The 13,138-nt window shown below is 38.8% G+C and overlaps 1 protein-coding gene across 1 annotated transcript; it reads left to right on the plus strand.

Moving 5' to 3' along the window:
• The first annotated feature begins 12,217 nt into the window (after positions 1-12,217).
• On the plus strand, positions 12,218-12,583 carry LOC130544576 (60S ribosomal protein L32-like). Its single transcript, XM_057316849.1, has one exon. The coding sequence runs from the start codon at positions 12,218-12,220 to the stop codon at positions 12,581-12,583; it is 366 nt and encodes a 121-aa protein (XP_057172832.1).
• The last annotated feature ends 555 nt before the right edge of the window (positions 12,584-13,138 follow it).

The raw sequence follows: 13,138 nt of genomic DNA on the forward strand, positions 1-13,138 counted from the left end.
AGGCCCCTCCCCCAGAAGGCAGGCTGAAAAATCAAGAAGCCCACATCCCTAAGATCCCTATAAAACAAGGGTGCACTGCCTGGTTCCTGGTCAATAATTTGGGCTCTGGACAACCCTGCACCCTCTCCTCATCAGAATGACGAGAAGGAGAAATCCCCCCCAGCAAAGAAAAGACAATGAGTCTGTGGCCTCTGACACAGAACTAACGGATATGGATATAACCAAATCATTAGAAATGGAATTCAGAGTAACAATGGTCAAGATGATGTGTAGACTTGAAAAAAGTATTAACGAAAATGTTAATGAGAATATAGAATCTCTAAGGGCGGAAATGAGAGCGAATCTGGCAGAAATTAAAAATTTTATGAGTCAAATGCAGTCAAAACTAGAGGCTCTGATGGCCAGGGTGAATGAAGCAGAAGAACGTATCAGCGAATTGGAAGATGGATTAGTAGAAGAAAAAGCTAAAATAGAATCTGGACTCAAAAAAATCTGGCTCAGGAATGTAGGTTACGGGAGATTACTGACTCAATGAATCGTTCCAATGTCAGAATCATCAGCATCCCCGAGGGGGTGGAGAAAGAGAGAGGTCTAGAAGAGATATTTGAACAAATTGTAGCTGAAAACTTCCCTAATCTAGCAAAGGAAACAAACATTTGTGTCCAAGAGGCAGAGAGGACCCCTCTCAAGCTCAACCATGACAAACCTACACCACGTCATGTCACAGTACAATTTGCAAATATTAGATCCAAGGATACAGTATTGAAAGCGGCCAGGGCAAAGAAATTTCTCACGTACCAAGGCAAAGGTATCAGAATTATGTCAGACCTGTCTACACAGACCTGGAATGAGAGAAAGGGTTGGGGGGGGCATTTTTAAAGCTCTTTCAGAGAAAAACATGCAGCCAAGGATCCTTTATCCAGCAAGGCTGTCATTCAAAATTGATGGAGAAATAAAGACCTTCCAGAATCGCCAGTCATTGACCAATTTCGTAACCATGAAACCAGCCCTACAGGAGATACTAAGGGGGGGTTCTATAAAAGTAAAAAGGCCCAAGAGTGATACAGAACAGAAAGTCACAATCTATAGAAACAAAGACTTTACTGGTAACATGGCATCATTAAAATTATATCTCTCAATAATCAGTCTCAATGTAAATGGCCTAAATGCTCCCATAAAACACCACAGGGTTGCAGATTTGATAAAAAGACATGACCCATCCATTTGCTGTCTACGAGAGACTCATTTTGAACCTAAAAATACATTCAGACTGAAAGTAAAGGGATGGAATACCATCTTTCACGCCAATGGACCTCAAAAGAAAGCTGGGGTAGCAATTCTCATATCAGACAGATTGGATTTTAGACTAAAGACTATAGTTAGAGACACAAAAGGGCACTACATTATTCTTAAAGGATGTATCCAACAAGTGGATATGACAACTATAAATATCTATGCCCCCAACAGGGGAGCAGCAAGATACACAAGCCAACTCTTAACCACAATAAAGAGACATATAGATAAAAATACACTAATAGTAGGAGACCTCAACACTCCACTATCAGCAATAGACAGATCACCTAAGCAAGAAATCAGCAAAGAAACAAGAGCTTTGAATGCCATACTCAACAAGTTGGACCTCATAGATATATATAGAACACTACACCCCAGAACCAAAGAATACTCATTCTATTCAAATGCCCATGGAACATTCTCAAGAATAGACCATGTTCTGGGTCACAAAACACGTCTCAACCGATACCAAAAGACTGAAATTATTCCCTGCATATTCTCAGACCACAACACTCTGAAATTGGAACTCAACCATGAGGAAAAATTTGGGAGAAACTCAAAACTTGGAGACTAAGAACCATCCTGCTCAGGAATGACTCGATAAACTGGGAAATCAAAAATCAACTTAAACAATTTATGGAGACCAACGAGAATGAAAACACAATGGTCCAAAACCTATGGGATACTGCAAAGGCAGTCCTAAGGGGGAAATACATAGCCATCCAAACCTCAGTCAAAAGAATAGAAAAATCTAAAATACAGTTTTATTATTCTTACTTCAAGAAGCTGGAACAGCAACAGAGGGACAGGCCTAATCCACGCATGAGGAAGCAATTGACCAAGATTAGAGCAGAAATCAATGAATTAGAAACCAGGAGTACAGTAGAGCAGATCAACAGAACTAGAAGCTGGTTCTTGGAGAGAATCAATAAAATTGACAGACCTCTGGCAAGACTTATCCAAAAGAATAGAGAAATGATCCAAATTAATAAAATTATGAATGAAAAAGGAGAGGTCACAACCAACACCAATGAAATTGGAAGGATTATTAGAAACTTTTATCAACAGCTATATGCCAATAAATTAAGCAATCTGGAAGAGATGGAGGCCTTCCTGGAAACCTATAAACTACCAAGACTGAAACAGGAAGAAACTGATTTTAAACAGACTGAGTAAGTATGAAGAGATTGAAGCAGTGATCAAAAACCTCCCAAAAAACAAGAGTCCAGGGCCTGACGGATTCCCTGGGGGAATTCTACCAAACATTCAAAGAAGAAATAATACCTATTCTCCTAAAGCTATTTCAAAAAATAGAAACAGAAGGAAAGCTACCAAACTCATTCTATGAGGCCAATATTACCTTGATCCCCAAACCAGGCAAAGACCCCATCAAAAAGGAGAATTACAGACCGATTTCCCTAATGAGTATGGATGCCAAAATCCTCAACAAGATCCTAGCTAATAGGATCCAACAGTACATTAAAAGGATTATCCATCATGACCAAGTGGGATTCATCCCTGGGATACAAGCATGTTTCAACATTCACAAATCGATCAACATGATACATCATATCAACAAGAAAAGACTCAGGAACCATATGATCCTCTCAATTGATGCCAAAAAAGCATTTGACAAAATACAGCATCCTTTCCTGATTAAAACCCTTCAGAGTGTAGGAATAGGGGGTACATTCCTCAATCTCATAAAAACCATCTATGAAAAGCCTACAGCAAATATCATTCTCAATGGGGAAAAGCTGGAAGCCTTTCCCTTAAGATCAGGAACACGACAAGGATGCCCACTCTCGCCACTATTATTCAACATAGTATTAGAAGTCCTTGCAACAGCAATCAGACAACAAAAAGGGATAAACGGTATCCAAATCAGCAAAGAAGAAGTCAAAATGTCTCTCTTCCCAGATGACATGATACTCTATATGGAAAACCCAAAAGAATCCACTCCCAAACTATTAGAAGTTATAGAGCAATTCAGTAATGTGGCGGGATACAAAATCAATGCTCAGAAATCAGTTGCATTTCTATACACGAATAACGAGACCGAAGAAAGAGAAATTAGGGAATCCATCCCATTTACAATAGCACCTAAAACCATACGTTACCTTGGAATTAACTTAACCAGAGACATAAAGGACCTATATTCTAGAAACTATAAATCACTCTTGAAAGACATTGAGGAAGACATAAAAAGATGGAAAAATATTCCATGCTCATGGATCGGAAGAATTAACATAGTTAAAATGTCCATGCTACCCAGAGCAATCTACACTTTCAATGCTATCCCGATCAAAATACCGATGACATTTTTCAAAGAACTGGAACAAATAGTCCTTAAACTTGTATGGAACCAGAAAAGGCCCCGAATTGCCAAGAAACTGTTGAAAAGGAAAAACAAAGATGGGGGCATCACAATGCCGGATTTCAAGCTATACTACAAAGCTGTGATCACAAAGACAGCATGGTACTGGCACAGAAACAGACACTTAGACCAGTGGAACAGAATAGAGAACCCAGAAATGGACCCTCGGCTCTTTGGGCAACTAATCTTTGACAAAGCAGGAAAAAACATCCAGTGGAAAAAAGACAGTCTCTTCAATAAATGGTGCTGGGAAAATTGGACAGCTACACGCAAAAGAACGGAACTTGACCACTCTCTCACACCATACACAAAGATAAACTCCAAATGGACGAAAGACCTTGATGTGAGACAGGAATCCATCAAAATCCTAGAGAAGAACATAGGCAGCAACCTCTACGACATCGGCCAAAGCAACCTTTTTCATGACACATCTCCAAAGGCAAGAGAAACAAAAGATAAAATGAACTTATGGGACTTCATCAAGATAAAAATCTTCTGCACAGCCAAGGAAACAGTCAAAAAAACTAAGAGGCAGCCCACGGAATGGGAGAATATATTTGTAAATGATGCTACAGATAAAAGACTGGTATCCAAGATCTACAAAGAACTTCTCAAACTCAATACGTGAGAAACAAATAAACAAATCAAAAAATGGGCAGAAGATATGAACAGGCACTTTTCCAGTGATGACATACAAATGGCTAACAGACACATGAAAAAAAGTTCAAAATCATTAGCCATCAGGGAAATTCAAATCAAAACCACATTGAGATACCACCTTACACCAGTTAGAATGGCAAGAATTGACAAGGTAAGAAACAACAATTGCTGGAGAGGATGTGGAGAAAGGGGATCCCTCCTACATTGTTGGTGGGAATGCAAGTTGGTACAGCCACTCTGGAAAACAGTGTGGAGGTCCCTTAAAAAGTTAAAAATTGAGCTACCCTATGACCCAGCCATTGCACTACTGGGTATTTACCCCAAAGATACAGACGTAGTGAAGAGAAGGGCCATATGCACCCCAATGTTCATAGCAGCATTGTCCACAATAGCCAAATCATGGAAGGAACCGAGATGCCCTTCAACAGATGACTGGATTAAGAAGTTGTGGTCCATATATACAATGGAATATTACTCAGCAATCAGAAAGAACGAGTTCTCAACATTTGCTGCAACATGGACAGCACTGGAGGAGATAATGCTAAGTGAAATAAGTCAAGCAGAGAAAGACAATTATCATATGATTTCTCTCATCTATGGAACATAAGAACTAGGAAGATCGGTAGGGGAAGAAAGGGGTAAAGAAAAGGGGGGTAATCAGAAGGGGGAATGAAGCATGAGAGACTATGGACTCTGAGAAACAAACTGAAGGCCTCAGAGTGGAGGGGGGTGGGGGAATGGGATAGGCTGGTGATGGGTAGTAAGGAGGGCACGTATTGCATGGTGCACTGGGTGTTATACGCAACTAATGAATCATCGAACTTTACATCAGAAACCAGGGATGTACTGTATGGTGGCTAACATAATAAAAAAAATTTTTTTAAAGTTTTTCATTTTAATGGAATTCAGTTTATTTTTTCTCTTGTATCTTGTGCTTTTGGTGTCATTTTCCTATATGTGCAGCACAATATTGGGTTTTACTTTGTGCTCTAATCTGAATTTTTTCTTTTAATTGTTAAATTAAATTCACTTATCTTTATTGATTTGACAGATATTTTCCTGTTTTTTTATTATAATTCTTTTGATACTAATAAAAGTTTTTGTTACCGTTCTATTTGCTTCCTTTATGTGAAAGCTTTATATAATACCCTTGTCTCCTCCTCCCTTGAAAGTTCCAGTGTATCTTGGATCCCACATTTTTCTTGTTCTTATAGAATTATTTCTTGTTCTTATAGGGTTATTTTGCCAGAGTATAGTAACTTCTTTGAGAAAAGATCATGGAAAGAAACCTTGGAGACCACACATCTGAAAATAACTTTAGTTTACCTTCAAATTTGATTCATTATTTGGCAGGGTTTAGAAGTCAAGATACAAAATAATCCCCCCCCCAATTTTTGAAGATCTTGTCAATCTTTTCTAGTATCCAATGTTGCTAAAAAGAAATTTGCTTATTCCTTTAAGGGTGACCTTTTAAAAAAATCTCTCTAGAAATTTTCTGGATTATTTGTCTCCGATCTGAAAGTTCACAAGAGTGTGTATGGGTGTGGGGTGTAGGTCTTGTCTTTTTTTTTTTTAAGAGGGAGAAGCAGGCTCCCCACTGAGCAGGAAGCCTGACTCAGAGCTCAATCCCAGGACCCCAGGATCATGACCTGAGCCAAAGGCAGACACTTAACCAACTGAGCCACTCAGGTGCCCTAGTGTGGGTCCTTTTCTATTCATTTGCTTGGTGCTTGAAGGGCTCTTTCAGTTTGAAGACGTCTCCTCTGTTCTGGGACATTTTCTTCTATTATTTCTTCAGTGACTTCCACTCTTCTCTTTTTCTTTTCTTTCTTTCTTTCTTTCTTTCTTTCTTTCTTTCTTTCTTTCTTTCTTTCTTTCTTTCTTTCTTTCTTTCTTCTCTCTTTCTGGTATGCCTATTAGTCAGATGCTGGACATTTGTGTTTATACATTTTTTCATCTTATGAACATTGAGATTTCCTCAACTTTATTTTTCAATTCTTTACTCATGGTAATTATTTTTTTTTTGTAAGTTCTCTTTGTTGCCCTCTGTTTCATTTTTTACAAACAGACTTTATTTTCAAAAACCATTTTAGACTTATAGAAGAACTGAGAAGGTAGTACAAACAGCTCCTGCACACTCTACACCAAGTTTATTGACATCTTACATTAGTGTGGTACATTTGTTAGTTTAATGAACCAATTGTGATACATTGTTAACTGAAGTCCATACTTTTTTCAGATTCCCTAAGTTTTTTTTTTTTTTTAAAGATTTTATTTATTTATGTGACAGAGAGACAGCCAGTGGGAGAGAGACAAGCAGGGGGAGTGGGAGAGGAAGAAGCAGGCTCCCAGCCAAGGGGCCCGATGTGGGACTCGATCCCAGAACGCCGGGATCACGCCCTAAGCCGAAGGCAGATGCTTAACAACTGCGCTACCCAGGCGCCCCTAAGTTTTTTTTTTTGTTTTTTGTTTTTTGTTTTTTGTTTTTATCTAATGTCCTTTTCTGCTTCAGAATCCCATCCAGGATACATTACATTTAGTTATCATGTCTTCTTAGGCTCCTCTTGACTGTGATAGTTTTTCAAACTTTCTTTGCTTTTGATGACCTTGACAATTTTGAGGAGTGCTGGTCAGGTGTTTGTAAACTGTTCCTGTATTGGAATTTGTCTGGTGTTTTCTTCATGATTAGACTGCTGTTACTGCTTTTGGGGAGGAAGGCCATGGAGCTAAAGCACCGTTTTCAATTAATCACATCGTATCAAGGCAACATATTATCATCTTGATGAGCTGTCTGACATAGTGTATGTCATGTTTTCCACTGTAAAGCTATTCTTTTCTCCCTTTTCTATAGTGAACTTTTGGGCTGGAAATCAGTCTCCAGCCCACGCATAAGGAGTGGGGAATTATGCTCCACTTCCCGAGGGCAGAGTATCTACAGAAATTATTTGGAATTTTTCTGCATAGGAGATTTGTATCCCCCATTTTTCAATCTATCTGATCTTTTTTTTTTTTTTTTTTTGGTCAATGTAGACTCCAGAGTATTTTATATTTTGGTTGTAATCCAGTACTTCTTTATTTTGTTGTTCAAACTGATCTAGCTTTGGCCATTGGGAGCTCTTTCAGTTGGCCCCTGTGTCCCTTTGATGTAGCCCCATCAGTGTGTGTGTGTGTGTGTGTGTGTGTGTGTGTGTGTGAGTGATGTATTGAGCAATTCCTTCCTTTCTGGCACTGTAAGATGCTCTAAGCTCATCTTGGATATTTCTTATTTCTTGCCCCAGTCATAGAATTACCCATCTCTCCAAAGATCCCTGGTTCTTGTTATTGGAGGATGGTATTAGAAACCAAGATCTGGGCACTAGGTGTGCTTGTTGCTACTGGAGTGTTTTTGCATCTAGGTCTTCTCTGCTGACAGAGAAAGGACATGTGTGTGTGTGTACTAACCTGTGTGTATGAACAGATCTCTAAGTATTTCTGTATGTAACCATCTGTATCTGTGTTAAGCTACACATGCGTTCATACTGGTGTTCTCTACTCTATTGACATATGGATTATTCTAGCCTTTCCTCTTCCTTATCTGTAAACTCTCAGTCTACCAGTGAGGAATCTGGCTTTCACCCTCTGCCCTCCCTTTACTACTCAATTCTAGAATATATAGAGAGCAATATCAGAATTACTAACTCATTCACCTATAGGAAACAACTTTATCAACAGAAGTATAGTGATTGCATGCAGTCCTTTTTGCCTTTAGTCTTACAGACTCCACTCATTTCCAGTTATGTAGGTCAGCACCTCTACTCCAATCCCCCTCAGTGAGGTTGTTTCATACATTAGTAATATATTCGATGTTTTTGTCACAGTCTGTATTCCATCATAGGATTTCCCCAACCTCCTAAACAATTTTTTAAGTCTGCATATTGTAAAGTCCTATGGGTTTTGACAAATGAATAGTGTCATCTATCCATCATTCCAATATTATAGTAGTAGTATAGTTTCACAGCCCTAAAAAAATCCCTTTTGCTTCATCCATTTAACCTCCTAGTTGGACTCATATAGTCAGTAGCATTTTCAGACTGACTTATTTCAATTAACACTATGCATTTAAGGTTAATCTATATCTTTTGATGGCTTGATAGCTCATTTTCAAATACCAAAATAATATTCCATTTATGGTCATAGTACAATTTGTTTGTTTGTTTACCTATGGAAGGCTGTCTTAATTGTTTCTACTTTTTGGCAAATATAAATAAAGCTGCTGTAAATATGTCTATGTAGGTTTTGTTTGGATGTAAGTTTTCAAATCAGTTGGGTGAATATCTAGGAGCACAATTGCTAGATCATGTGGTAAGGCTATGATTAGCTTTGTAAGAAACTGCCAATCTACCTTCCAAAGTAGCTGCACTGTTTTGCATTCCCACCAGCAGGGAATGAAATTTCCTGTTGCTCCACATCCTTGACAGAATTTGGTATGGTCAGTGCTTTGGATTCTAGCCATTCTAGTAGGCATGTCATGGTATGTTGTTTTACTTTGAAATTCCCTAAGAGCATATGATTCAGCACACTTTCATATGCTTATTTGCCACCTGTATGTTTTCTATGGTGAGGTGTCTATTTAGGTGTGTTGCCCATTTTTAAAATTGGGTCTCTATTTCATTTTTAATTGCATTTTCTTCTTGCTTAAGGTTTTAATTTTTAAAAGAATCTCTTTGGCAAAATTAACTTTTTCTTTTTAAGTTCTCTTTCATTTCCTGAATTTCTGTCTTTCCTCTGGAGTCTGTTTTTCTCTTTCTTTATTTGGGTTTTTTACTTTCACATCAAGGGTTTTCTTCAAAAATCCAGTGAGTCTTAGTTCATGTTTTTTCCTTTAAACCTTCTTATTGTGGACAATAAATAACACATGTACAGAAAAAAGGAAGTATGAAACACAAATGTTCAACTGGATGAATTTTTGTCCAGATCAAGAAATAGAACATTGCCGGCACCCTGGAAGGCTTCTGTATGCCTCTTGCCTATCATTATACTCTAAACTTCCTCTCTCCCTCTCTACCAGCTTATTACTATCCGGGCTAACCATAATCCTCTCCTTAAAAAAAAATAGTTTTAACACCATGCAAATATGCATGTATAAATACTGTAGTTGGGTATTCAGGCATCTTTTAAAATTTAAGAAGGAGGTAATTTTTTAAAATACAGGGAAAGCTGTATGCATTGACAAAGCCCACTGATTGGCAGGCTTTGCTTTAGGGTCATCAGGCAAAAGCCAACCTTTGTCAGGAATACCAGAATGGGGAGTACTTAACTCTGAGATGCCAACATCTCCACTAACTGCCCTAATCCTCCCTGGATAGTTTATTCTGTTTCTTTAGAACAGACCCTTTTTTGACTATCATGGTGTATTGTGCAGTCTTTTCCTCTAGAGGGCACCAGTCATCTTCCCCAGAACCCTCCCTTAGATCATCTCCCTAGGAGTTCCAGCTCCTGCCTACTCCCCAGTGGCATTCTGAAGAGACAGCGTCTCTGTGAGAAGCAGTAGCAAACAGAGCCCAACAAGTGTCTCATTTCAAGATTTGGGGCACCTAGGACAACCACCTCCTTTGGAGTCCAGGGAAGAGCAGGAATATAAACTTCCTTGCATTTAGTCACATTAAGTAATGCTCTAGCCGGCTCAGCACAACTGTTGGCCACTGCAGATCCAAGCAGCAGAGACATGCTAGCTCTTTACAAAGGCACTTCCCAACACTGTGCTAAAGACACCAGCCCAACCTGACGTTTTGGCCTCATTGACTTTTACCTGCCTTTCTCCCATCTCGGGAGTTCTCTAAATCACCAGTCTGCTGTGGGGAGACCCTCTTGCTACAGCCTGTTACGGAGTTGGAATTAGCCCACACGTTCTCCAGAGGCTATGTTCTGACTTTTTTACTATTCAGACCCAAAAGTCTTACATTGTCCAGTGCCTCTCTAGTGGAAGACCAGGTGGGTGGACTGACCTCCCTTTTGGGGCTTCTCAGGGCCTCTGGCCCAAAAGTCTGTTCCAATGGCATGGGTTCGCTCAAATACTGGTGGTACCATTTGTCCAAGCTGATGAGACACTGGAAAAGACTATAAAAAATATAGAGTACAATATGACACAGAGCAATTCTGCACCAAATTGACGTGGCAATGTTCCAAATTTTGAGTCCCAACCACCTAAGGTTGTCCATGACCATTTCGCCATTTGGTTGTCCCACTGACTGGGTGGACCCCATATCAATTTCTTCATCATTTACAAAATTCTACACCCCCCCCTTTTTTTAATCATCACTTATATTGAGTTCAAGAGATCTGGGAGCCAAATAAGAAAAAAGAAATGACCATGAAGTAGCAATAGCACACAATGAGCTTTATTTGGGCAACGCTGACAGCGTGGCATGTGGGGAATTCCCTTTTCGCACGAGGCCACCCGGAGTCTTCTATACAGGGACCACCTGCCAGAGGGGGGAGGGCAAGAGAATTCTTGAGGAAGAGGAGAACGGAACAGAAGACTTCTGTGTCCACAGGGTGTTGCTCCGCAGCACAGTGGAGGTTGTTTGGAGCAGAGAATTCTGGGGATATTTTATCTGTGGCTGGCAGATGTTGGGTGCCGTATCCTGGGGTATGCAACGTAGAGGCTCTAAAAAGCTAAAGATGGGTTCATTTGGGATATATTTAAAACAACCAGATGTGTAAAATTTGAGTTTGGCACCCGTAGGCTTTCGAGCTAACAGGTCCCAGCCTGCTATAAAGTGAGCAGTACAGGGTTCATGTACAGAAGTTCTCTTCGGCTCGTTGACGTAGAATGACCCGATCAGGAAACGGAGAAAAGATCCAGACCACAGTGTCAGAAATGACAGAGGGAACAGCACTATTTTATGTCTACTTAAAGAATAGAAAGAGAATATTATGAATAAATTTATGCCAATACATTTGACAACTTAGATTCCTTGTAAAATACAAACCACCAAAGCTAACTTAAGAAGAAATAGACAACCTGAATGGCCCTATATCTGTTTTTTATAATAGAATTTGTAGCTAAAAGCCTTCTCACAAAGAAAACTCCAGGCTCAAAAGTCTTTACTAGTAAATTCTAATAAACATTTAAGGAAAGAAATAATGTTAATTCTACATGCACTTTATCAGAAAATTGAAGAAGAAGGAACTTCTGAAGAGGAAGCAACACTTGCAAACTTATTACGTGAGACAGCATTATACTGGCACCAAAACCAGAAAGAAAGACATGAAAAGAAGACAAACCTGAAAATCACCTTTCACGAACTACCAAAATATCAATAAACTGAATCTAACAATATGTAGGAAGATAGTACATTACGAACAAGTGGAGTTTATCCCAGGAATGCAAGGGAGTTTGGAATTTCAAAATCAATGTAAACCACCATATTAAAAGACTAAAATAGAGCAACGGTATGATATTCCCATGTATGCAGAAAAAGCATTTGACAAAATCCACCATGTCTTCTCGATATAAACTCTCAGCAAATTAGGAGAAAGAAGGGAACTTTTCAACCTGATAAAGAGCATCTATTAAAAAACCTTTAGCTGACACCCTACTTAATGGTGCAAGACTGAATACTGTATACTTTTCACTACTCTTAGTGTTTAGTGCAAGTATGTTTGTTCTTACCATTTCTACTCAACATTGTGCTGGAGATTCTAGCCAGTACAGTAGGTTAATATTTTTAAGGTCACTTATATGTTACGGAAAAGAAGGATAAAATGGTCTTCATTCAAAAACACTGTGATTACCTATGTTGACAGTTGCATGGAATCTACAGAAGAACTTTTAGAACTAATGAATAAGTTTAGCTCTTCCTTGGTGCTGCCTACAGAGGAGGCAGCCATCTCCTACTCAGCATCATGGCTGCCCTCAGACCTCCAATGAAGCCCGAGATAGTTAAAAAGAGGGTGTGCAGAAGATTCAAGAGCCAGATCCTGACACCCAGCATTGGTTATGGGAACAACAAGAAAGCAAAGCACATGCTGTCCAGTGGCTTCCAGGAGTTTCTAGTCCACAACATCAAGGAGCTTGAGGTGCTGCTGATGTGCAACAAATCTTACTGTACAGAGATTGCTCACAATGTCTCCTCCAAGAACCACAGAGCCATTGTGGAAAGAGCAGCCCAGATAGCCATCAGAGTCACCAATCTTTGGGGCTGTGCATCAAAGAAAATGAATAGACAGACAGTTTATGTGCACATTGTCTATGTGCTAATAAAAACATAAAACTACAAAAAAAAGAAAAGAACTAATGAGTAAGTTAGCACACTTGCAGGACACAATATCAAAATCAAAATTCAATCATGTATCTTCATATTAGGAACAAACACTTGGAAATTGAATTTTTAAATGCATTTTAAAAATAGTATTGAATTTATTGAATGTTTATGAATAACTTCAACAAAAGTTGTATAAGTCTTGTACATTGAAAGCTTCAATTGCTGAGAGAAACTAAGACCTAAATAAACTGAGAGATATACTATGTTCACAACTCAGAAGTCTCACTATTTCTAAGGTATAAATTCCCTCCCAAACTGATCTATAAATGTATTGCAATACCAATAAAAATATCAGAAGACTTTTTAATAAAATTTGACAAATGGAATCTAAAATTAATGTAGAAATAAAAGGACTTAGACTAGCCAAAACAACTTGGAAAAAGAATGTTGAATTTTTGAGAACTTACATTAATTACACCATTTAAAGACTTGTTATAAAGCTTCAGAATCAAAACTGGTACAGGCATAAAGAGAGACAAAAAGATCAAAGGAACAGGATAGA

This window comes from Ursus arctos, unplaced genomic scaffold, assembly GCF_023065955.2.
Source record: "Ursus arctos isolate Adak ecotype North America unplaced genomic scaffold, UrsArc2.0 scaffold_1, whole genome shotgun sequence".
Lineage (NCBI taxonomy): Eukaryota > Metazoa > Chordata > Mammalia > Carnivora > Ursidae > Ursus > Ursus arctos.

Bases quoted from the DNA above. Each gene is read 5' to 3' on its own strand.
- LOC130544576 (XM_057316849.1), top strand. From the start codon at position 12,218: ATGGCTGCCCTCAGACCTCCAATGAAGCCCGAGATAGTTAAAAAGAGG.